The sequence below is a fragment of the Pituophis catenifer genome, unplaced genomic scaffold, assembly GCF_029215685.1.
Source record: "Pituophis catenifer annectens isolate HBS135680 unplaced genomic scaffold, rPitCat1.0.hap2 SCAF_1, whole genome shotgun sequence".
In the NCBI taxonomy this organism is placed as follows: Eukaryota; Metazoa; Chordata; class Lepidosauria; order Squamata; family Colubridae; genus Pituophis; species Pituophis catenifer.
This window is the reverse complement of record NW_027256881.1, coordinates 226,169,434-226,196,531: the sequence shown is the minus strand read 5'-3', so window position 1 is coordinate 226,196,531 and position 27,098 is coordinate 226,169,434. Positions and strand designations below refer to the sequence as shown.

At 35.3% G+C, this 27,098-nt stretch overlaps 1 protein-coding gene across 1 annotated transcript in view; it reads left to right on the top strand.

The window, feature by feature from the left end:
* The window catches only part of EPB41L5 (erythrocyte membrane protein band 4.1 like 5), a 66,333-nt gene that overhangs the window by 21,880 nt on the left and 17,355 nt on the right, over positions 1-27,098 (top strand). Inside the window, exons 4-16 of the mRNA XM_070951123.1 lie at positions 3,125-3,167; positions 4,347-4,425; positions 7,594-7,638; positions 8,626-8,678; positions 10,683-10,803; positions 11,557-11,644; positions 12,748-12,836; positions 13,797-13,866; positions 16,068-16,237; positions 16,924-17,030; positions 18,105-18,132; positions 18,691-18,733; positions 19,592-19,698. Of these exons, the coding sequence (XP_070807224.1) occupies positions 3,125-3,167; positions 4,347-4,425; positions 7,594-7,638; positions 8,626-8,678; positions 10,683-10,803; positions 11,557-11,644; positions 12,748-12,836; positions 13,797-13,866; positions 16,068-16,237; positions 16,924-17,030; positions 18,105-18,132; positions 18,691-18,733; positions 19,592-19,698 (1,043 nt within the window). The remainder of the gene's footprint in view (positions 1-3,124; positions 3,168-4,346; positions 4,426-7,593; positions 7,639-8,625; positions 8,679-10,682; positions 10,804-11,556; positions 11,645-12,747; positions 12,837-13,796; positions 13,867-16,067; positions 16,238-16,923; positions 17,031-18,104; positions 18,133-18,690; positions 18,734-19,591; positions 19,699-27,098) is intronic.

The following is a 27,098-nucleotide window of genomic DNA, read 5'->3' as shown; positions in this document are numbered from 1 at the left end:
GAACAACATTTTTGGATTGGGAAAACTATCAAATAATGTTGCCTTTTAAATTTGCATTGTCATACCAGAAGAAATGATGATTGTTGCATATATGAATTTGAATTCTTTGTCAATATTCAGGGATTATCAGAATGGCTGTCAGTTAATAGAACAGTGAGCTATTTGGGCCAAAATTGCTGAATGCCTTCAACCATTTGAAGTTGTTTTATTTTAATTTATATATCAATTTGTGTTGACATTTTTTGCTCGGTTCTGCTGAATGAAATTTGCCAGAGTCTGGTTTATGTTAAATAAATTAGAATAGGGAAAGCAGCATCTTTCGTGCATTATCATGAGCTGGCTTGGCTGCTAACCTTGGCGAGAAAAGTGTGCTAGTCCACCAGGCTTATGTCTCTCACCCTTTGCACTTACCTCCCATTACCTCCCTGTCTTGCATGTGCCACTCAAGCTAAATTCTTGGTGGTAGTTGTGGTGTTAGGAACTGAGTTGAACTAAGTGGTGTTGGTGCCTGTCTCTGATCTGTTAACAGCCCCCTTTTGGAATGTGGAGGAGGTGAAAGAAAACAGGCTGGAGCTGAAGCAAACATATTCTCTCCCCTAAAGTGTGGGAATATCCTGCCTCTCTCATTCATCCTAGCTTGTGCTTTCATAGCACCTGCAGTGCTCAGGTCTGCTGAATTGTTCTCAGCAAAGCAAGTTTAAATTGGAGGATACCAGCTGCTGATGGATCACTATCCCTCAAAATGTCCATGATATAATTTCCTATTGCTGATTTATTGCCTGGGGGTCTAGAAAAATTACCTAATCCATTTCCTTCTGCACCAAGAACCAGCTGCCTTCATGGATAACAAAGCCAGCCTCTTTTAACTAAGTGCGCTCCAGCTTTAAATTATGGTTTATTTCTGCTATAATCCTGTGTGTAAATTTCTCCGTTCGTTAATACAGCTGTTGACGTATTATTATTATTTTGCTAAGGTACTGATTTCTTTGGCAAGGATGAATGTTTGATTAGAGATGAGTTTAAAGGTGCCATGGGATTGTATAAGTATAAAATACACTAATCCCTAGCATTTTTTCCTCTGACATCACACAATCTTTTCAGAAATGTCCTAACTACTGGGGAAGTATTTGCTTAGGGATGTAATGGAAAGAAAAAAAAATACTGTAAATATGATCCCTTGCTCAGTTCATAAAAGGACACATGAATCAAAAATTAATAGAAATTAGATTGCTAGGATTTAAATCTAGACCGCTATAAATGAAAGGTAACTGATTAACTGTGATTGTTGCTCGTTGTTGAGGCAACCAGTGTACAGCGAGAATAAATCTGACTATCTGATTCGATGGACATTAATTAGATTCCTACAGTTCTAGAACAAGTTGCTTTAATTCCCCATATGATTCAGTCACTAAGATTCCTTTGAGATACTGTACATGGAATTTGCTCTATTTCTTGCATTAGTCGCATAAATTAAAATCATGGTTTTGAAAACTGGAACTGCACTTGTCTTGGTGTTCTTTGGTTTCATCTTTCACTGTTGTTAGAAAAATAATTTACAATGATGCTCATGAAAATGAATTACATACACTTACACTCTGCACTGTTTTCTCGTTGCCATTATTTGATGGCAACCCATAGTCAGGCCTTCAGACTAACAAAACCATGTGCTTATGTAGGCCACCAGGCTGAAAGGGGGAAGAGGCAGCATGTGTGATTGCTTCCCACTCACAGACATTTAAATTAATATGGCAAGAAGAAAAATAACCTTTTCTGATTGCTTAGTTTTCCTACCTAAGAGCTGTGGTGGCGCAGTGGTTAGAGTGCAGTACTGCAGGCTAATCCTGCTGACTGCTGGCTGCTTGCAATTTGGCAGTTCACATCTCACCAGCTCAAGGTTGACTCAGCCTTCCATTCTTCCAAGGTCAGTAAAATTAGGACCCAAATTGTTGGGAGCAATATGCTGACTTTGTAAACTGCTTAGAGAGGGCTGTAAAAGCACTGTGAAGCGGTATATAAGTCTTATTGCTATTGCTACCTTGTAGGGTGGATAAAAATCAATGATTTTTTAAAAAAATCAGATTTTTTAAATTTAAATTGGATTTTTTTTTTATTTAAATCGGATTTTTTGATTTTTATCGAATTTATTTTAATAAAAAACGTTTGGGGTAAAAATCTATCGTAAGATAGTTTTCTATTTAAGATTCATAAATAATTTAGTTTATTCAGCATGAAATGGAGCTTAGTTATGTAGCATGAGGCTGTATATTCTGCAACACTGGGACTATCGATGAGTCAACAATGGGTCAAAGGAGTAGCAGAGATGACAGTTGCTCTTTAAAAATTATGATTTAAATCGAGTTGATTTAAATCAAGCCTTTTTACTAGTGATTTAAATCATGATTTAAATTGTGATTTAAATCAACTCGATTTAAATCAAATCCACCCTGCTACCTTGTATTCCACCTTCTCCCCTATGAGCTCAAGGCAGTACAGGCTGACAGCAGTAATTGGGGCCAGAATTTCCATCACTAAGCAATGCAGTCTTAAAGTTCAATGTCATGTGACTCTATCCCTTAGCGATGGTGGTCCTATTGCTGTCATTAAATGAAGATGGTGGATCGTTAAACCTGGATGTCCTTGTTGACTTTCTGCTGGCTTCCAACAAAGTAAATCAGTGGGAGAGCCTGCATAGCTTGCAGCTTGGGTGTTGGGCAGATAATTGGCTGGTGTGGCAAGGCACAAGCACAGTTGGACCATAGGAATGGAAGCCTATATGTAGCGGAGAACTGCACAGGTCACTTTAAGTCAGATTAATCAGACAGTTGCAATCAGGGTAGTGTCAATTTTCACTATTATGAAAGCTGAAACCTCTCCTGTCTTACATATCAACTAGCAGGCTATTAACCAGATAAGTGTGTCCCAACTGATACCCTTCAGATATGTGGACAGCATTTATTAGTCTCAGCTATGTCTAAAGGTAACCATTATAATAAAAATGATTTTGCTTGTGCCTCCCTGTGATAATTTTCTTTATAACTTAGCATTTTCCCATTTTTATGCCTTTTATAATATTTCCTTACATTGATCTTTTTTAGTTTTCATCCGATTCTTCTTCTTTTTTCAGCATTGGTTGGACCACACAAAGAGTATAAAAAAACAAGTTAAAAGTAAGTGGTTGAGTTTTTATATATTTTTCAGTGAAGGGTTGGATTCATATTTTGGGATACTATTCCTCTAAGATATATTTTGACAAAATGAAATAAAAATGTTGCAGTAACAGAAAAGGGGTGTTTTATTTCCTTTTGACTCAAAGGAATTAAATACACTGCGTGGAACATTGGCTTGTTGTCAAACTGCATGTAGTTATTTTAAAAAATCTTCTTTCCATTTTCACTGAAAGACAGATATTTGAGGGTGATATTTTCTAGGAAACTTTGTTCCTTTAGTGTATTGTTCATATTTCTCGCTCTTTCAATTTATTCTCTTGGTAGTAAAATACAGAATAGGCCAGAAAGCTTGAAATTCTAGTATAACAGGTACCCTGAATCAACAATTTGGTAATGATGCATTAGTACCATCAGAGGGTACCTGGTCTAGAATTTATCTTATTGAAAGATAATGAGAAATGGAACGGAACAGAATGGAATGGAATAGAATTTATCATAACAAAAATGAAGTAGCAATATTGGTAAAGGCAAAATACATACAAACTACTGCAAAATGGTTGCATTTTTTTGCTACCAAAATAACAGCTTTCAATAACACCGGTGAAGTAGGTGTCAGTGGGATGCAAAACTGAGAAACTAGTAAGAGTTTTGGAAACTGGTTAAAAGTTCAGAGAGGTTTCAGGATTAGAAAATCTAGAGGGGTGGAACAAATTCCATTTTTCCTAGGAAGGTACAGTAACAGTATGCTTCTTTCATTTGTGCTTTGCAAATACCATATAAACCTATCTATATAGCTTTGCAATGTTTTTGCACTCCAAAAATGCAATTCTTATTTCAGCTTTAAATCTGTAGAATGTGTGCTGATACAGGCTCCCACAGCCAAGATCTATGGATTTCTCACTTCATAGAATAGAGCTTGGTAATACTGGGATTAACCTAGATTTGTCTGTTCTTGGCAAGCCAAATCAACTTAATGTAATGTAACTTTGATGGCTTCTAATACCTAATATAAAATTACCTTTGCCTTTTTAAACCTTTTTTTAATTGCTGATATATTTTATATTTATATTTTTTTAAATTAATTTCATTTTGAGAACAATTTGTAACTGGTGTGTACCTCTGTGAATATTTTTGCAAAATATTGTCTTTGCTGTCAGTAACCCATATTCCTTTCTGTAGTTGGTCCACCATACTGTCTTCATCTTCGTGTAAAATTTTACTCTTCTGAACCAAACAACTTACGTGAAGAGCTCACAAGGTACATTGTATGCAAGGAGGAAAATTACAAATCCTATAGAAAAACTTTGATGATCTGTATTTGTAGCTCAGTATATAACATTCTAATCTGAATATGAATGTTGCAAGGTTCCTAGTTTTTGAATAGTTAAATAAAAGTTTATTATGCTCCCAAGGCCAGATACTAGAATAAACAATGAAATGGTAGGAGCAAATTCATGCAATATCAGTGAAACGTATTCAGTTTTATATCCAGTCCTCATAGCATTCCCATTCTATTGAGAAAACGTATGAAATAAAGTTCTATTGAACAAATATTTTATAAAAGATTTTGGACTTGTCCAAGAAATCTGCTTTGGGATTGCTTTGAATGATGAAAAAGTAGGGAAAAAATAATTAAAAATAACCACTTCTCCCTATTCTACCATTTCAGTATTACACCCCAGGAAAACAGAAAATGGAAATTAGAAAATGAGTATTCCTCAGTCAGAATTTTATTCTTCTGTGATAAAACAGAACTAGACTGTTCCTTGTTTCAGTGTTTCACTGAGAATCCTTCGTGCTTTATCTGATCTTTATAAATACTGTATGTATAGCATTAGTCTGTTTATTTTCCTGATCTATTTTAAAATATTTATAGTCTATCCAGCATCCAGAGAATTTGCAGAAAACTAGTTAGATCAAATTGGTCATGACGCTTGGCATCATTATGGATAAATGTTGGGTGTGTTGACCAGACCCTGGCAACAATTCCTAGCTTTTTCAAGAACATCCTTAATTCTTTTAATTCTTAATTCTTTTCTTTTCCTTTTTTTAGATCTCTCAACCTTGCTAAGCTAGTTCCCTTTTTTTGTGTGTATGTGCTTCTCCCAAGATGTGAATTTCTGCCTTCTGAGCAACTTCTCAAGCAGTCTGCCAGTCTTTTTCACCCAGAAACAACTGATTGGCTCTCCTTGCAATTGCTAGTAACCATCCCCAGATCCATACACTGAATGCATCTGTCTTCTTTCTGTCACTCTTTCTCAGTGATCAGTTGCCACTGCCATACTTCAACACTGGTAAACTCTTGCATTAACTATTCTAATCTGTATTGTCATAGAGATATGACAAAAATCTATCATGGTCAGATAAGATCATTATCTTCGTACCTCTCTACGGCATACTGCCTGTCTCTTGAAATTAAGAACGTGAAACTATGCATTTACAACTAAAACTCCGCTCTTTTTCCGACCCATGATGATTTTCTCTGCTTAGGCAAGGAAATATCTCTGAAACAATGGCCCAATGGCTCTATGGATTGTCTAATGTACTGCTATCACTTTGCCATAAACAGCGAGTACATTGAACATACTGGTTGGCATTAACCCAGAGTTTTCCATTTTTATTTTCATAATGAGCTCTCCATTTTGTCTTTGTGTCAGCTTATTTTATTTTGTTTTAGCTAACAATGTGGTATTGTCTGCATATCACAGATTGTTAGTGCTTCAACCTTCAGTTTTGATTCCCAGTTGCCATCTCTTCCAATGTTGCCATTGACATAATATATTCCCTGTGTAATTTCAACAGATGGAGGGACAATATGCATCCTTGTCTCATTCCCTTCCCTATTCAGAACCACTCTGTTTCTTCACACTCAGTTCTAACAGTAGCTTCTTGTTCTTTTGAGGAATAATCAATTGTTCTGGTTCACCCATTAGCCCAATACTTCTACCACAATCTATGAAATCCTTGCTATAGTCAGCAAAGCAGAGATAAAACTCCTTTAAAAAAGGCCTTGCTCTCTCTGTTATCTGTCTTATGTTTGCTACCTGATTGATAATCCTTTGCCTTTGTGAAGTCTTTCTGTGGTTTGTTGTTTTACTCTTCATGTATAGTTTTATTGTTACATAAGGTCTAAAATAAAATTTTATTCACAGGAAGAATTAATGGAAATTTCACATTTTCTAGCATCTTCTTTAAATAGATTTTCCAATCTCTATGCATCTCTATGGAAGCAGGTTAAAGTCATCACAATTTCCCTTGCAGTACCATTGCTTCTGGTTCTGCTGATACCTGAAAATCTATTCACACAAATTTCAGATACAACATTCTTTCCATTCTCACTCAGACAAGTCTTAATGGTACATCCCAAATCCAGTCTTTTCCTCACCAGATGAGGTCTTCTTAAAATACCCTTTTCCTTTTATTATTATTTTCTTTTAGTTATTACCATTTAGGATAGATATATCTTTCCTCTTCCATTCTTGCTTAACTGGAAGTTTGTGTTCAGCAATTCCAGATCTTCCTTATTGATGAAGACTTTTCAATTTCTTCTGTTTTCTCTGGTTATCACAACACTTTGTTCTGAATGCTACTTGGATCTTTAAATATTGGGATTTTTTTTTTCTTCTACATCAATTTTCACACATTTCACTTTTGTCTGAAAATGTTTATCTTTCTTTAATCTTTTGATCTTAAGCCAAATATTTAATAACAGTAATTTGTAATTTGTTTCACAGTCTCCTACTGGAAATGTTCTGGCTGAATGAATTGTATCTCATCTTCTGGTTTCTTTTATGTAATTGATTCAATTTGAGGATTGTGCCTATGCAGTAGTGATCTTTTGTTGTAGAGTATATTTATGGTGCTTGATAGCAATTTCATATGTGTGTTGTCGAGCAAAAAAAAAAAACAAACCCTCATTGCAAAGCTCTATGAATTTATCCCTGTTTTATTACATTATCCAAATCAAACTGTTCTGCAATTTCAAATTCATTCATTTCCCCAATATTTGTATTCCAATCATGCATGAATAGTACCCCTTACTTTCTAGGTGATGCTTTTGACATATTTTGCAGTTTGCTATAGAAATTTTTCAGTGTGGTATAATGTTGCATTTCTAGCTGGGTATATATAATCATATAACAGTGATGTTCAGTTGATATTCATTAATTCTAATAGATTCTGTGTTGGTTGTGATAAAGCTGATAGTGATGTTCTTTTTGGAATATTATTACCGCTCCATTCCATTATACAGTTTCATGTTCAGAATATATAAATTAATCCTTTTCAGTACCTCTAAGTACATTTGTTCCTAAAACATTTTTTAAGAAGCATTAAAGTCCTAAACTGTTCAAAGCCTTAAATATTTATATTCAAACAATCCTTGCTTTCTCAGTAATATTTTTCTTGCTTTTCCCTTTTAAAACAGATATTTATTTGTTCTTCAACTAAAACAGGACATTCTGAGTGGCAAGTAAGTACATTCCTAATTATACTGACAATTTAGTTCACACAGTTTGCTAAATCTCAAATTGGGGTTATTGCAATGTCATACTTGATCCATATGTTAATTATTTTAGCCACAACTTAAATAGCTTCCTGAATGTATTCAGAGTAGGAGGAGGCACCCAGATCTCTGGAAGTCAGCAACTTCCTTTCATTCCAGGTTTTATTTCTAAAGCTAACTCACTATCCCATTTTGGATTACCATTTTTATTTCCTAACCCTACCCCAAACTAGAAAAAGTCGCCCATTGTTAAAATTTGTAGATGTTAGTAGTAGACTCTTTAGCTGGGACTGCTATCTTTTGTGGAACCCAAGGAGCTTCTGTTTACAGTCAAGGCCCTAGGAAGAATTTTCCTGTGTGAATCAAATGCTATTCTGCAGTGACACATCGTTATCAGGTGGTTCAGTTGCTAAATCATTTCCCTTGTGCTTTTGTATATCTGTAGCCCGCTAGACCTGGATAGAGATTCTGTGTTGTCTTGGCCATCTACATGTGTCAAGCATTATAATTTGCATTTCAAGCAAGAGTAGCCATTGGATGCATGCTTTGGAAAAGAGTACTTTCTACTTTCCTAAGACATGCAAAAACCTCACTCATAGTACACCTTGCTATGAAGACAGACCACAAAGAAAGATATGGTATTGCATTTAATCATGGCTTTTTGAATGCTTTTCTGAATTTACACAACCTACCACCCTTTCTTCTTATACTGTATAGGCACAGCAGCTCTCATTGTACTAAGTTTGTTTTAATTTGGTTTCTAATCACCAAATGTAAGCATGCTTTGCCAATTTATTGAAACTAATTATTCCCTTCCTCTCTTCCTTTAAAATCTAATTATATTTCTGCACAGCCTACAGCCCAGTCCTTTGGGATTAAGGTTACCGATAAATTCCCAAAAGAATGAAAATATTAGAACAGTTTGCCTGATACATTTTTTTTTTCTTGTTATAGGTTGGAATGTCCCTTTGAAACAGCGGTGCAATTAGCAGCTTACATGTTACAGGGTAAGTTGGCTGGAGAACTTTATGTGGGTGTGCTGCTTCAGACCAAGGACTTCTTCAAGCCAAACAGGTTTCCTTTGCCAGTAGCAAACTACATGTACATACTTGGTCACTTTTGTACGTGAAGGATCTATTTCATGTTCAGTCCAACCGCAGGATTATAAAGAAGATAGGGCAACGTCAAATAATGTTAACCACCAAGATCTCAGCTTTGGATAACTGTTTTGCAACCCATCATGATTAAGAAGTATGAATGGAATTCTATGACTTGCAGAGCTGTGATCTTTATCTGAGGTGGGGGATTAAACAGGAATAGGAAGAGTCCGCTTTCTTCAGTAAAATAACTATTTTTGTTATTTGAATTTTGTTCTGAAAAACTCAGTGAATCGCAAAATGCAACTTTGATTGCTCTAACAAAGCAAACTACAAACCTAGCTGACAGTTGGAGTCCTGCACTGGCAAAGGCCATGTTCCCCAAGCCCTCTTTTAAAAAGCTGCCAGATTTTTAGTTATTTTTTATTGTTTCTCATAAATGTAAAAAACTGTTTTCTTGATTTAGCTTTAATTAGCTTCTTGAATTTTTAAGAAATGTGTACAACTCTGTGTGATTTTGCCATATGGTGTCCTTAAATTATTTATTTTGCCTCATCTTTATTTCCACATAATAATATTTACTTAATTTTTTAAGTCCTTAAAATTTATTTATGCAGAAATAATTTCTACAAAAGTCAGTGGAATGTTTATAGGATAGCAGTTTTGGAGGCTTTAGTGCTACTAAAGTGCTTTTTGGCTTTTTGATAGTTCTCAGTGTAGATAATTTATTTATAATTGGGCATTCATTTTTGTCTAGGAATATAGAGTATTCAGGGATTTCTTGTATTTGTGTAAATTTTTTTCCATGTATAAAATTAAAACTACAAAAGGCAAAAGATTTTTTTTCCTGGTATCTGCACAAAATCTTATAAATCTGTTAAGCTATTCAGTAAGCTGCTTTTAAATGCAAAAGTGGATTTTTTTCCTTGCACAATTCATTATATATAATATAAAAATGTAAGCTACATCAGTGCTGTTCTTTCTGTTATTTGCTACTAGTTTGAATATAACTACCTCCCTATATCTTCTTTTATTTTTTGTTCTTTATGCACACTGCTGAGCTCTTTTGATTAGATTTATGTGTAACAAAGCCATATTTAACTGTATAGCATCTATAAACTAATTAAACTGATAGGAGAATGAGCCCACATGCAAGAAGAGGAGCGCAATAAAAATTATGTTTGCATAGCCAAAATCATCCTCAGTGTTGCAGAAAAGTTATGAAGAAACTTCCAGAGCTTCTGAATCACTGCTAATGTGCAAGGATGGTCTTAGGATGCAATTTACACCAGAAAATATTGAAAAAAAATGTAATTACGTAGATGTATATTCTGTTTCACACATACCATTGTAAAACTTTTCATTTTTGAAAATATCTATTAGAATTTAAATAAAATTTCCTTAATTTGGGGGGAATATATCCCATATTCCAGCCTAATTCTGTAAATTAGGTTTATAGAAGTGTATCCCTTATTACAAGATAACTTTATACAAATAAATAGTAAGGCATAAAAACCCAGTGATACTCCTTTGAGACAGTGGTTGCACTGGCTGTCAAGAGAAAGAGGCATGTCTAATTAAACAGATTTTCTACTCTTTTCAGCAAATTTAGAGCATGTGTGTGGGAGAGTACAGGAGAATAAAAATATGGAGCATCCCCATTGGGCAAGCAAAATTCCATTTGCATGACATTGGAAGAGACCAGTGTAGAGATAAATGTGTTAATCAACACTGTAACATTATGTTCTCTCGTTTCATGATAGCCAAAACACAGCAAGTTAACAGTTGTAAGCCTCAGTAGAGTGAAAGCTCCCATTACCTAAGCATTTTGGATATTAACTTCCAACCAATCTAACTGAGAGAGGGAGACTATTTTTATTGAGCGAATGACTGAGATACCCTGCTTTTTTGCAGCTGAGCTTGGGGATTATGATCCTATTGAGCACATCCCGGATATAGTGTCAGAATTCAGATTTGTGCCCAACCAGACTGAGGAGATGGAACTGGCCATTTTTGAGAAGTGGAAGGAATACAGGTAACTAAATCCAGGACTGGAAATATCCAAAATTGCCCTTCCTGTATAATCTTTGTATTTGTATGTATTATTTTTCTATCCATGTTTGGTGGTGTGCTATTGAGATTTCTTTTAGTATTTAGGTTAAACTGGGATTTTGACAAAATTTGTAGATCTGTAATTGATCCTTACAAAAGAGACCATAATGAGTTAATTATTATTTCAAATACCATTTTAGACAATTACACAGAATATAATGTCTTTTTGATAACATTTATGTCACAGTAGTATGTATACACAGTAGTAGTATGTATCTTTTAATTTCTTTTCAGTTTTCACCAAAGTTTCCCCAGGATGGGGATCAAGAATGCCCCCAAATACAGAGTTAGGAGTTTTGCTCGATACTTGAATGCCAGATAAAGAAGAAGCTGTTTTTCAGTATTAATGCCATTTACATTTCTCTATGGAGCAAATACCAACTCATCTTAAAACCATCTGGTATCTTTTAAATACCAATCCACAAATTTAACATCTCCGAATTTATCAGAACAACTGGACAGGTCGCCATAGCTTAATTATACATTGCAATACTTTCCCAGTCCTTACATTTCTAAACAAAATAAGTGTCTACGGTCCTGGAACATTATTAACATTTGAATTAGAACTAGTACTTAGTTTGTCCTCCTTGGCACTTTTGAAGTTATGTGTGGTCAGTTTTCTCTGTAAGGATTTTATACTTTTGCTGTAATTTTTGTGTTACATATATTATTTCAGGGGTCAGTCACCAGCTCAAGCAGAAACAAACTATTTGAACAAAGCAAAATGGCTCGAAATGTATGGAGTAGATATGCATATAGTAAAGGTAAGATTATGGTAACAATCTTTTGAGAAATGGTTATATTGTTAATATTGAAAAAACACAATTCAGGTGTAAGAAAATGTTTTTTTGTTTTGTTCCGTCTGTTTGTCGTGGCATGATACTATTGCTGTATCAGATTATCTGTCTCATAAACCATCACAAATCTCTGAATTTTAGGAGACTCTCCAGAATAGATTTAGTGGGATGTTGCACAAAGGAAAAAAGCCATGTAACCAGTTAAGGCTCTTTCCAATGTATCCCAATAGGATGTACTGTTGTACTGGTGGTGATAACAGTACATTTAATACAATCATCTGTGACTAAAAGCTGTTTATTTGTTTCTGACTCTGAAAGCACACGTAATGAATGCATTAGTATAAACCAACAGTTAATGTTGTACAGGTTTCATGGAAAATATGGGATCCATAGGAGTTTTCTTTTAAAAAATAGTATCTTACTGGCAGCCTAACATTAATCACTTTAAAGGACAAATCACAAAGCTAGCTAGAATCTCTCCGCATAAGTAATATGGCGCCATGGTGGCACAGTGGTTAGAATGCAGTATTGCAGGCTAATTCTGCCAACTGCCAGGAATTCGATTCTGACTGGTTCAAGCTTGACTCAGCCCTCAATCCTTCTGAGGTGGATAAAATGAGGACCTAGTTTGTTGGGGGAAATATACTGACTCTGTAAACCACTTAGAAAGGACTGTAAAGCACTGTGAAGCATTATATAAGTCTTAAGTGCTATTGCTATTTACATTATTTTCTCCCCCACCCCATGTTTTATAAAATTCCATTCTTTCCAGCATAGTTATGGAATGTTTTCAGTGGTAATACCATTGTAATAAATAACCATGAGGCAATTTAAAATACAAAGATAAAATATTATGAAAAGTACAGCTCATCCCTAAATGTTCTGTTGGAAAGCAGGGAATTTAGTGGAACTGATTGTTCACTCCCTAGATCATGTGTTAATTTAGACACAGTATATGTGACTCATTTTGCTGCAAAATCATAACAATGAATAAAAGAATAATTATATTAAGATAATCTGTTAAAATCATACCTGAAGGAATATTTTAACCTAATTTTAATTATTATTAGGCAAGAGATGGCAATGATTATAGCCTTGGATTAACACCAACAGGCGTCCTTGTATTTGAAGGAGAGACCAAGATTGGATTGTTCTTTTGGTAAGCTGGATAACCTATATATCTCAAGGAAAACTTGAGCAGTCCTAAAGTCATAGTGCCAGGATCATGAAACCTTTGGGGAAATCTTGAAAAGTGATCTCAAGATACGTCTGTCATGGAGGCAGTCAGTGGGAGAAGACACAGTCCTTCCTAAAAAACTATACATGGCCTAAATATATGAACAGTAAATTGGCCTATCAACCACAGAATGCTCTGATCTGTCAGTCAACAGAAATAAGAGTTAATAACCATAGAGGGGAGGAGGATATGAGAGACAGTTAGTAGTATAAACTACAGGAGAACGGGGGCATTTCTTCACCCTTGAAGTGCATAATATCCATATCTAATGTGAAATCGTTTTGATGCATACATTATTTTAGAGTTTATATAGTCCAACTCTGAGTAAGATTTTGGTAAAGTTTATAACAACTAAAACACTTTAAATTGGTATTCTGTATGACATAGTCAGGGTGACTCTTACAAAGGAATATATCAAATAGCATATTTGAGTGTTTGAGAAGTAAGTATTGACGTGTATAAATAAAGTTAATAAATTTGTCATTAGTTGGGTCTCGTTTGAATTGTGCAGAATTGATGTAAATGTTGGGAGAAAAACTAGGGCACATTAGAATAGATAATCCTTGCAATATCTTTATTATCCTTTATTATCATGGAAAACGGGGATATATATATAGGGTAATTGTGGCATTATTTGCATAAAGTGGTTTAAAACTGTTTAAGTGAACGAATAAAATGAATAAATATATCTAATGGTTAACTTTTAATCAAAGTTAACATTGATATTTAGATTTAAAGCATCTTTTAATTGTAATTGTAAGATTTTTTTTAACTCACTATGCAGGATAATGTTCTTTCTATTACAAATACTTCTTCCAACTTTTTTTTTACTCCTATGAATAAATTGTAGTATAAATACATACACTATCTTTCCTTTTGCAGGCCAAAGATTACTAGATTGGACTTCAAAAAGAATAAATTAACACTAGTGGTGGTTGAAGATGATGAACAGGTAAAAGAAAAAAATCTTCCTCTCCTGGTCTTCTATAAAATTAAACTTATTTTTATTGTATCTCATTAAGGTTATGCCAGGCATATGTACCGTATGGTCACTAAATTAGTGGAGTCAACACTATAGATTATCTCTCTCTTCAAAATGGAGAGTCAACATTTCTCTTGTTTTTCTGTAACTAAGGCTAATCTATAGGAACTTTTTAAAAATATTGCCTCATTCTGAGAATTTGGAGATTGATGATAAGAAAGATATTTTTGGTGTTCCCCCTTGTTCCTCGCTATTTTCCAAAGGAAGCATGTGTGTCATACACAAATCTCTATTTATTTTAAACCTTTCAGATTTTAAAAATAATTTATGACTTATTTTGTTTCCTCTAGTGCAGTATTGTTATGCCTGTTGATGTTTTAATTTCATATTTGCTTTAGTTTATATTAGGTCAGCATGTTAATCTGTTTCTAATGTGCAAGTATATTGTATTTTATTGTTTAAGTGATCCTGCACAGTGCTTAGAAAGTTTATTTCATCAAGGACTTAATAATGTGTCTGTATTGATACATTACATTAGGCCATAAACACTGGCAAAAAGCCTGTATAGTGTAATGGTTAAGCTGTTGGACTGGATTGGGGATATGCAGAAAAAAAGTCCTCATTCAAGTAGTGTTTGCTGTATTACATTTGACCAGTCGGTCGGTTTCAACCCAGCCCATCTCATAGAATTAGAAATAGTGTTAATACCACTTTATAATGCCTTGGTAGGCCACACTTGGAATACTTCATCCAGTTTTGGTCGCCACAATGTAAAAAAGATGTTGAGACTCTAGAAAGAGTGCAGAGAAGAGCAACAAAGATGATTAGGAGACTGGAGGCTAAAACATATGAAGAACGGTTGCAGGAACTGGGTATGTCTAGTTTGATGAGGAGAAGGACTAGGGGAGACATGATAGAAATGTTCCAATATCTCACGGGCTGCCACAAAGAAGAGGGAGTCAACTATTTTCTAAACCACCTGAAGGCAGGACAAGGAGCAATGGATGGAAACTTATCAAGGAGAGAAGCAACCTAGAACTAAGGAGAAATTTCCCGACAGTTAGAACAATTAATCAATGGAATGATTTGCCTCCAGAAGTTGTGAATGCTCCAACACTGGAAGTTTTTAAGAAGAGATTAGATAACCATTTGTCTGAAATGGTATAGGGTTTCCTGCCTAAGCAGGGGGTTGGACTAGAAGACCTCCAAGGTCCCTTCCAACTCTGTTTTTTATTCTATTCTAATTGTTAGTGGAATCTCATAGATACTACTATGAGCTCTCAAGAGAAAAAGCAGGATGTTTAAAACAAACGTATTGATGCAGGCACTCTCTGACTTTTCTTCAGAAGAGTCCAGAAATTATTCTTTTTCCTTTTTCTTTCTTACTTATTAAAACTGTTTTCTGCATCATGGGCAGAACTAGAATCCTATTGCTAAGCTTAACTAGGGACAACTCATGAACAGGTGATGATAGCCATACACCATATGTACACCAGAGAACAAGCTCCCTATAATAAAATGATGGATCATTACATTACAACTGTATAATATATATCTATCATATCTATATATTATATTGTTTTCTATATTATGAAATGCCAGTGAGTGGGCAAACACCGGTTGTTGCAGATGTATACAAAACAATGTTCTGATATAGTAATGAAAGTCAATAATTGCTCATGGGTAACAAAGCTATTAAACACTGATACTGCAGTGTTTAAGTCAGCATGTTTTAATCAGGTTGTTTAAACCTCTCTGTAAAGTACAAAAGCACTTTATTAGATTCTGTGGTAGCATGGCATTTTTAAAATGATACGGGTAGTTATTTATTTTAAGCAACGATGTAACAGTTGCAATTAGTTTTGGGTCTTGCTGCACAACAAAAAGGGAATGCATTATCTTGTCAGTTTATTTGTGTCAAAACAGCAAAATGAAACCGTTGCACTGTCAGTCTTATAATATGTCAAAGGCAGTGTTGTTCTTAAATCAGTAAATATTCACTTCAGTGTTTTGTAATGTTGGTAAACATCACGTTAATTGCTCAGGATATGTGTTTGGAACAAACCGTCTTTTATTTTAGGGAATGGTATTATTCTTGCCCTAAGCGGTGAAGTCAATGTTTATGTGCCTTCTGTTCCACAACATTTCTCTGGTGTTTATCTTTCTTTAAGGGTAAAGAGCAGGAACATACTTTTGTCTTTAGGCTGGACCATCCAAAGGCCTGCAAACATTTGTGGAAGTGTGCTGTTGAGCATCATGCTTTCTTCCGCCTCCGTGGACCTGTTCAAAAAGGCTCCAGTCGATCGAGCTTCATTCGGCTGGGGTCCCGATTCAGATACAGGTTAACCATATCTCCCTTTTGCTTGTTTCTCAAATAATAGAAAGCAAATAAATGTGCTCGGTTGCCTTTCTGGAATTGAACCCTGAAGGTGGGAGGTCTAATTCCAACCAATTTCAACATCTTTAAATGAGCATATTGTTTAAAAATGTGGATTAACAGAAGTGGTTTAACAGCAAAAGCAATGAACTTGGGAGGCAGTGGTTTTGCTTTTTCTAGATCTTTTCAAGCAAAACCTATATAAACATTTCCAAGGGATGCTATAAAGTGTTTTCTTGACTTTACTGGGAATGACTTAGTTAAATTATGTTTAAACTAGTTAAGGTAATTTAACCAATCCCTTGAAACTCTGTGATTCTATGCAAAGCCAAGCATATGCAATTGTTTTTAATTTTGCTATAAAATTTACATTGTTTTTGACCTCACTGGCATGGTGGCAACTTTTTTTCAAGATGGATTATAGATTTGAAAAAAAATTGTTTCTACTTTAATGAATAGGATGGGGGTTGTATGCTTGGTGTGAAGTCCAAAATACTTCTCCTAGATAATTTTTAAAGCCCTACTATTTAATATACTTATGGAACCTTGGCTGGCTTAAATATACATGTAAAATAATTAGGTGTTGTGTGTTGGAGCAACTTAGCTATATAAATCTTTTTATTTTCTTGTTCATTGTATCCTTCATGTAGTGGGAAAACAGAGTACCAGACTACAAAGACTAATAAAGCCAGAAGATCAGCATCTTTTGAGAGAAGACCTAGTAAACGATACTCAAGGAGGACACTACAAATGAGAGGTAACCAGACTTTTATTTTTAAGGCACATCTTGCTTTGCTCATGTTACCTCAGTAGAAATTATTACAGTTTCTTTCAACTTCTGATCTCCATGCCAGTTTTGAAACAATTTGCTGGGTGGTTTACATGGAAGGAACAAGGCATATCCTTCTTTGAATTACTGAACTGCTATCATAATTTTTGAATCATACTAATGACAATACTGTGAACAGATATATTTTCCTCAGCATTTATTTCAAATTGTATCTCCTTAGTTATTGGTAATATCTGGGTAAAATAATAGATTACACATAGGTAGTCCTCCACTTATGACCATAATTGGGCCCAGAATCTTAGTTGTTGAGTGATGTGATCATTAAACAAGACGCCATGTGACTGCTTCACTCAACAACTGCAATCCCATTTCTTCCAATTAGGGTTGTTAAGTGACTATGCAGGTTACAAGAGGATGGAATGCTGGACTTGAGAAGTCCTGTGCAGTAAAGAATTTCACCTTCCAACCATGCAGGGAGGGGAAATCCGCCCACTTCTCCTACACCCTGGAGGAACAGGCCTCAAATCTGGCTAAAATGTTAGTGAATACTAACATTTTGAGCCAAGAGTATTGCATTTTTGTAGCGTTCTATTTATATAGCTTGATCTTGATAATATTACAACCTAGAGCTACCCTGTGATAAGATGGATGAAAAGAAACAAAGAGAGAAAGGGAAGGGAGGGGAGGGGAGGAAGGAAGGGAGGGAGTTTGAGCCTCCCAGGCATGGTGGGACAGGGAGAGAGCCATCTGGGCCATCCACCACTCCAATTTTACAATGATCAAAAATGCTTTAGGATGTAAAGCACCTGTTCCAAGGCTATTGTGACAGTGAACAGTTGTTAAATGACCAGTCATAAGTTGACGACTACCTGTAGTGCTATCCAGCAAACTATATATTGTCAGTTTTCTCCAGCATTCACTTTTTTAATATTTTTGAAATATCACTCATAATATTTTGCAACAGATTAGTTTTTTTAAAAAAAGTTATATTTGATACATTGTATGAACTCAATAACATTTTTGTTTTGTATTTTATTACAGCTCATTCTCATGCATCTGAAGGAATTAGGTAAGATATTCAATTATGCATGTTAATTTCTTCTATAGTTAATTTTACCCCATGAATTTAACTGTTTGGAATCCTTCATATGTAATTACGAGTGGAAAATGTTTTTTTTTTCTTAACCTCTATTATTATTTTTAATATTCCTAATGCTGATGGACTTTCTGAAATCTGCCATCTCAAAAGATCATGGAAAACTTTGTAAGAATTTTAATGGAAAAGCCAACTATATAAGCATTTTAAGCTCATGGGATTTTGAATGTTCATGTATTAAAAATGAACATGTTGTGATTTACAGAGGGGAAAAATGGAAGTAGACCTGCCTGTGTTATGTCCTGCATTTTGTTTTCTCACAAAATGCTCCTTAAAATGCCTTGGCATCATAGGGTTGAAAGGAGTCATTCAATCATTTATTCAGTGCAGAAATCCAATTGAAGTATTTGCACTATCTCCTTGAAAACTTATAAACTTAACCTCCATCTTCTTGAATATGAGAGCAGATAAGTCTTCAGATAACAGTTCAGTCTTAGCAAATTAAACTGTTGATTTTTTTTTTCCTTTCAGCCATTCAGGCAATGTTTTCACTCAAAACAATGGACCACAGCAAGTAAGTCTGTCTGAGAATTTAAGCCCCAAAATTAAGCAATAGTTTTTGAATGTTATAACTATTAAGTATCACATGGAAATATTTGGTAACATGCCTTTAGAAGTTTGATTTAAAATAAACATTTGTAGACTAAAATAGCTTTTTCTTCGCCCATTTTCTTGGACGAGAAAGAGCTTTTTCTCCAAATGATAAAGGGAAAACTACTGTTAAGAGTGGTTAGAATGCAGTATTGCATGCTAATTTTGCATTCCACTGTCAGGAGTTCGATTCTGACTGGCTTAAGGTTGACTCGGCCTTCCATCCTTCTGAGGTTGGCAAAAAGATGACCCAGATTGTTGGGGGCAATATGCCGATTCTGTAAACTGTTTAGAGAGGGCTGTAAAGCGGTATATAAGTCTAAACGGCTGTTGCTATTGCCACTGCTAATATCTTTAAATGCTGCTGGGCAAATGTTGTGTCCCTCGTGTATTGAATGCTCTGAGATATAATATTCATTCTTGGAAATTTCATTTCATTCCTTCAGTCTGTATAAAGAGTGTGCTTTTTAAAGCAGGGTGTAATTTGGATTTAATAAAGCCCATTTACTGGATTCTGTAAGCAAACCATATGGAGATCACACTCCCAAATTAGGACACACATCTATGCTTTTTTTAAAAAAAACCCTGTAGCAGAAGGTTTTAACAGGAAAACTCTGTTAAATTCATTTTATTCACAGAGAATGTTCTTTTTTATATTATTATGCAAGTGATGCAGATTATACCCTTTGCAATAATGTGTGTATTTGCAGACATTTCAGAAAGGTCCATTAAATCAAGGTTTTTTTGTAAACTAAAACATTTTTATCTTTTGATTTTCCAGAACCGGAGTGCATTGCCCTCTGCAGCAGCAGTTCCTTCTGGTCCAGTTTTAGTTGAAATAGAAAATCTTCCCCGGAATACTGGAACAAGCCAACAGGATAAGAAATGGTATGTTACTCTGATCTCTCATCTTGTTCTATATTGGGAATGAACAGTTATTGCTGGTCACTTCAGATATCTTTTGCATGATTGATTTTGGACACTGCTTATATTGTGTCATCAAAAAATAAAAATTGAGATTTAAGTTTGGCAGCAGGCCAGCACTCATGACAAATGTTCTTGCTGCAGAGAAGATTGAAGAAAATAAAGCATTTGCACAATCTTATCCGGGGAATATTCACAGCAGTGAGTGATCAAGTAATGTTTGTAGAAAGTCATACTTTCATCCTATCTTGTTTTCATTGTAAAATATTATAAAACTAGCTAACTGATCAGTAGCGTAGGTTCCACAGCGATCAAATAGAATTTGCATACAGTAACAACTGCAAATAAGAACCTGAGTTGGGCTTAAATTACTATTTCTTGGTGATTCAATCCTTAGCTATCCATTCTGTTCAAGAAAACAAACTTCCTTTTGACTTCAAAAGCACATTATAGCATTGCAGATACCTTGACTTAAAGTTATCTTAAGAGGTTCCATTTTATTTATGATTACAACTTGACTTAGTCTTGTTTTAAACCACTTGCAGGTATATTGGGAATACAAATTTAAATAACATGTGACATCAAATACTAAATCAAAGAAAATTGTCTAATGCAAATCCAGCAATTCTATCTGTTGAATTCAACATGGTCAGGACCTTAATTTTATATCTGAAGCTGTTTGTTTTTTTTTTTTTTTTTTGCAGCTGCAATCCAAAGCTTAATCAATAAGATGCTTTCTCTTTTCTTTTTGCCCTTGATTTATCCAGTGTCTGAAATTGGAGATTTTTCTCTAAGATCTTGATCAATCAGTTTCCTCCTTCCCATGGTGGTGGTGTAAGGTGGTGGTATTTATTTATTTTTATTCTCATTTGTCATACTGGTATGATAGCCTGTCTTGTATAAGCTCAATATAATTGCTGTGCTCATGGTTATTGATCCTTGCCTGTCTTGTTAAGACTCCAGCTCCAAACAGTTCTAGACGTGCTTTTACAATTTCGTGCAGCCTCAAGCTCATAGCATTTCTGAGAAAAGTACGAGTGTGGTTTAAAAACCTGCATACTTGGATTTGTGCTACAAATTGGGGCTTTCAGTAAAGTTTGTTTTGCTTCCGTCTCGCTTTCTCTCCCCCACATACATGTATTTGCACATCTATGTACACACAAAAATACATGCATACATATATGTACATCCCCTATACATTCTCTGTATGACTACAGTATGAATATCCATTCACTTATTAAGTGTTCTTTCCTTAAACGTCTCCACAAGTCAGGATCAGGTGTGACTTCCCACTCTGAATAGCTGGAAAAGGGTATGCAGGTAGTCCTCGAGTTACGATCACAATTGAGGCCAAAATTTATGTTGCTAAATGAAACATTTGTTAACTGAGTTTACCCCATTTTATGACTTTTCTTGCCACAGTTGTTAAGTGAATCATTGCATTTGTTAAGTTAGTAACGAAGTAGTTAAGTGAATCTGGCTTTCCCATTGGCTTTGCTTGTCAGAAGTTTGTAAAAGCTGACCACATGATCCCAGGACAGCGCAGCCGTCATAAGTATGAACCACTTGCCAAGCATCTGAATTGTGATTATGTGACCATGGGGGGTGCTGCAAAGATCATGAGTCACTTTTTCTAGTGTCGTAACTTTGAATAGTCACTAAGTGAACTGTTGTAAGTCGAGGACTACCTGCATGTGGTATGCACATTGTTCGCACATTATTACTTGCCTCCCCGTAGAAAACCTAGGTTTTGAAAATTTGCAACTTTGCAAGTTGCAGTGGGAGTCTCAGAATAGTACTCATTTTCTGGCACGCCCTGTTTATGATATCCATTTGTAAGGCCTTCGGGCTATTCAATAAACTATACTATACTAAGATATCCATTTGTAATGATCTCTTCTAGACTTTATGATTAGAAGAACAGCCCAAGATATAACAGAACTATACACAGGACATAAAGCATTCCCTATGTTTTCCCAACCCTGTTGAGCCTGGGCACTTGAGTCTTCTTCTAAAGTATAGATGGGATCTATGTTCAAAAGGTATTGCTGCTGTAGGAGGCCAATGTATAAAGTGCAAAGCGATCCTTCATTACCTTGATAGAAAAGTGCCCCCCCCCCCACCCACACACACACACAAAATGGCATGCTGAATGGACTGGCGATTTTATTTCTCCCGACAACGACCAATAGCTGATTTTGCCACCAAAGCCGATAGAAAAGTATGCCATTCTTTTTATTAATGGAGAGAACGGATAATTCAACGTACATTTCAATAAATCTATATGGTAGATGCCATCCTTCTAAAAGGGTTGTTGTGTTCAGTGGAGAAAGGGAAGCAGTAAAGATAATGTTTGGAGCTGTACAGTCAGTCAGGTGTGCTGACTTGCAGAGTTTGGAATGAGGTTAAGCAGAATGTGTTGACGGAATGGATGCCTGCTTGGTGGAGAATGACCTGAATGTTTAGGTGCTGTTTACAAGGGCTTTTTTACATCAGCCTCTTCCTGCCTCTCTTAATTGGGCCGTTACCATGATTTGGCTTTGGGTTTCCTCCTTTATGATCAGTCTTCTTTAGAGAACATTTTCCAAACACAGTGCTACGAAGACTATACCGCGTTTCCCCGAAAATAAGACCCTGTCTTATATTTTTTTTTGAACCCTGAAATAAGCGCTTGGCCTTATTGCCATGCGCTCAAAAGCCCGATTGGGCTAATTATCAGGGGATGTCTTATTTGGGGGGAAACAGGGTAATACTTTAAACCATTGTAATTGGATAAATATCATTTTATTAAAGGAATGGTTCTTTGTATTGCTAGAATCTTGAAATTACCGGTATGCTCCACACCTCCCATCATTTGAACTAAAATGATGCAGATCTATTAAAAATGTGTATTGCATTACCATTCAGATAGTTCCCATGAAAAAATTTTCCTATTCTTGGCAAAGTACATTGATTTACATTTCATGCTACCGACTTTTTGAAATTCGTTTGTTTTCCCAAGAAACAGCTGAAACCTATCCAAGTCTTTGTCTTCTAAATTCCACGCTTAAATGTGATATATTGTGCTGTTTTGATGGTAAAAGAAACCATTGGAGCTATATAAGAACAGACAAGATAGGTTAGCAAAAGATTTATATGTACTGCTGTCCATGCCATTTATTCTGAAAGAGATCAAGAATGATATTTATCTGGAGTCTAAAGAAAATTGACTATTTTGAATATCTCTCAACCCTTTTTATTTATCTTTAAGAAAACCTTGAACAGGTGCTCAGCAATTGTATCATTTCAAAACATGGTTGATGTTTCATTAACAGCTATGATCATCAACTTCTCATAAAATAAATGTTCTCTTGGTGACCTATGAATTAATATGATAAAGAACCAGATCCTTAACATAAATAAAACAAGAGTGAAATTGAATAAAATTGTTTCTAAAGAAGACTACTTCTAGATGCCTATGCATTTGCCTTAACCTTCTGCATGCTTTTTAATCTACATTATTTTTATGGGGCATTTTCTAGTTTTGTATACCACTGGTTTGGACACTGTGGTATAACTTAGATTTCTTGAATTTAACCTTACTGATACTTGGCTTTAATTAAATCTCTCATTTTTATGAAAAACAGCATCAGCAGCATGGCAGCATATTTAGCATACTTACATTTGAACCTCTTCCTTCCACCATAAGAAAAATTATTTGAAATATTTCCCCAGAACTAAGATTGTAGGTGACTACTATATAATTGTGACTAAATCTAATACAAACCCAACAGTTGTAATTGAGGAATTACAAATGTTGCCTGATTTACCCAAAATAATTAGCCATAAACTTAGTCTACAAATCTTTTTTTAAAAGACTAACTTATTTTATTTCATTTTATTTTATTTTGATTTATATGCCGCCCTTCTCCAGAGATTCAGGGCGGCTTACAATGCGTTAAGCGATAGCCTTCATACTTTTGTATATTTTTATACAAAGTCAGCTTATTGCCTCCACAAACTGGGTCCTCATTTTACCTACCTTAGAAAGGATGGAAGGTTGAGCCAACCTTGAGCCTGATGAGAATTGAACTCACAGTAATTGCAGGCAGCTGGAAGCTAAATACTACCTTTATACATTATAATGAAACAAAACAAACTATTTATGGTTTAGCAGACTGTATGAGGCTTAAATATTTAAAAAAATGTAATAATCATTTCTTTGCAACCCTAACTAATTTTTCTGCTTAACATTGAATACTTTTAACCAGTGGTCAAAATTTGTGAATATTTGAGAAGATTAGGATTTTGAGAGTGATATGCACTAAGTAAATAAAAATAAAAATAAAAATAATTTATCCAAGAACATAATTTTCTCAAAACAAATGTAGGGATTAAACACCACAATTTACAGGTAGTCCTTGTTTAGCAACCCCTGTTGGGACCAGCAACTAGGTTGTAATGGAAAGGAAACACTAAATGAAATCATGACAATGTTGTGATCTTACTTCAGCTTTCCTGTGTTTTGCAGTCTTGGTGATAACTCCAAGAAACTCACGCTAAACATATCCAAAGCAAATCAAATGGTTAAACCCCCACATATCAACTGGATCATATATTCTACAGCAATGGTGCCCAATCTTTTGGGCACCAGGGACTGGTTCCATGGAGGGAGGTTCTTCCACAGACCGGTGGGGGGAGGGGGCTGGTTTTACACGCTGCCTGGATCCTGCACGTGTGCAGATGGGACTTTGCTCACTTGCACACCTGGTTCTTGGTGGACTGTGGCCCGGTGCCAGTCCATGGGCCGGGGGGTTGGAGACCCTGTTCTACAGGATGCACAACCATTTATTTTGAAGAGTACATGTGAAGTTTCAGCTTAATTTTTGAATTAAAAATTTATATCCTCATTTGCTAATTAAATTATAATTGAAAAATCAGGAATTTCAAAGAGTCTGGTGGATGATAAGAAAGATCTCTCATAGTTACCATAACAGACACCTCAGATTTAAACATTCATTCAGTTCCTTTTGTAAAATGTTAGTGATTAGGACTCATAAAACCTCAGATCAATACATGTGTTAATACACTTAGCTTTAAAATATGATTTTCTAATTTAGAAAATTGTATGGCTTGAAATTAAAAACATAAAAACATTACACACACACACACACACACACACACACACACACACACACACAAGCTTAAAAGTCCATTTGCTCATGTGATAATACTAAAGGTCCCTTAAGGACCCAAGCACCGGATAATCGCCTTGTTTCTAGAGAAGTCCTCATTCTAAACATACAGACTGCTTAATAGAGCTTGGCAGAGTTACTCCAATTAAATTTCTCATGCAAATATCGGGTTACAATGGAAGAGTAAATGGGAAGCTGAAGAAAAGCTCCCAGCCCTGCTTCTTTTTGATCTGAATGTCATTAGTGTAGCTAATCATACCCTCCAAGTCTATTAATCAGTAAAAACTGGCACATCTTCAATAGCTGTGTGCTTTAAAATATATTAAAGTTTCTTCAACCAGGCAACAAGGCTTATTTTATTACATTGGAGCGAGAAATACCATAGGTAAAGTATACATACCATCTTGTCTATCCGGTTGACCCGGCTCTGGAAATTTAATTTTACATGTTCCTGAAATGGACTTTAGGCACAGTAAGATAAAAGAAGCCATGTTCGACAAGCAAAATCTATACCGGTGCAAACTAAATAGCATGTTGTGCATGAAGTAGTTTCTTCTTATCCTTCACCAAATATAACCACAGTCTTTATGTTGAACTGCTTTATTTTGTCCTTGCTTTATTTTTAAAAAATGATTTTTTTAAATAGTTCATAGTTATTGTGTTAATTACTAGTCTGTAAATCCTGAACGTTTTATCATACAATTTAAATGCTTCATTGCTGCTATATGTATAAGGCACTTGCTTTTCTTCGTGAGCATTGAAGCTGAAGGTTAACTTCTGGAAGCTCTAACCAGCTTGTTCGATGCTGAGAGTATAATTTATTGACAGCTGGGAAATACTTTCTGCCTACCTCTGATTTAGTTCACAAATATATTGCTGTGTTTATACGTAAGGGAAATACTGTAGACACTAACTTTAGAGTCTGGGAGAAGTTATATATTAATTTATTACTTTATTTATTGGTTAGAGAAAGTGCTAGATGAAAATAGAGAAGCATTCAAAGTTAATTCTTGCATAGATTACTTTAAAGCCAGTGCATCCTGATAGCAGCATGAAGGGTTTAAATTGTAAGTCCGTTTCCGAAACCTGTGCTTGCTCCTCAAGAAGTTTGCTCTTGCTAGCCTGATACTTCCTCGACTGCATCTTCCGCCTTCCATTCTCTCCCTTTATTTATACCTAGATACTAACTGTGCCCCATCCCATTCCCAAACCAATCTAGGCCCCATGATGCTCGCGACTGCTGTCAACGTGGTGGAAGTGCATGGAACATGTGGTCCACGCCCTCGGCCCACACAGTGGATAGACACTGCAATGACTTTGTCCGTGAACGCAATGTGAAGAATGCAGGAATGTACAGACAGGCTTATGGTTCTGGTTTCCAGACTTCTGTGACTGACCTGTAGGACTTTTGATCTTAAGGAAATCTTGACTGCCCTCTGGAATCATGAATGTTTTGAAGGGCTTGATCTTTAAGAGATAATCCCATATGCCAATATATCCGAACATGAATGACCATATAGATGTTTCTTTTAAAGATGTGGTTTTACATTGGGGGGAAAAAAAGGATCTGTGCGTGCTTTTCTTAATGGGGAGGAGGTGGGTAAAGATGAAATGGATTCCTTGTTTATGGCAAAGCTGCTTATTCAATCTATAGAAACCAATATTTTGCTCGCCAGGTGGAAAGATACCAACAATGATTTAATGATTCTTATCATATAATTATTTTCTGGGTTTTAGAAGAGAGCAAAGAGGTCTACTGCAGATATAATAGAGCAGGTTAAAAAAAATGTTCTCCTGCACTTTTGATAATGTGCCTATTAATAATGTTATAAAATTATGCTTTTTATATTAAAGTACTTTCAAAGAAATGTGAAGGAATGCAAAATAAGGTGTTTGAAGGTTGCTCTCTGTTCTGAGATTCTTTGTTTTAATGCAAAAATCTATTAAACGGCAAAAGGTTTATTCAAATAACTACAAAGTTGCCTCTACTATATTCTGAATGGTGTAATATTGTCAGGCTATCCCTGTGGGATCGATTCTTTTATGCTCAAGCATACCCGATAATAAGACAATGTCAACTCCAAAACCAGTGCTTGCTTATACTTAGGCAATGCTCATCTTTCATTTTTTTCATTGTTTTGTGAAGTAAAAGTGTGTTATTAAAGAAGAAGGTGCTTCCATCCTATCCAG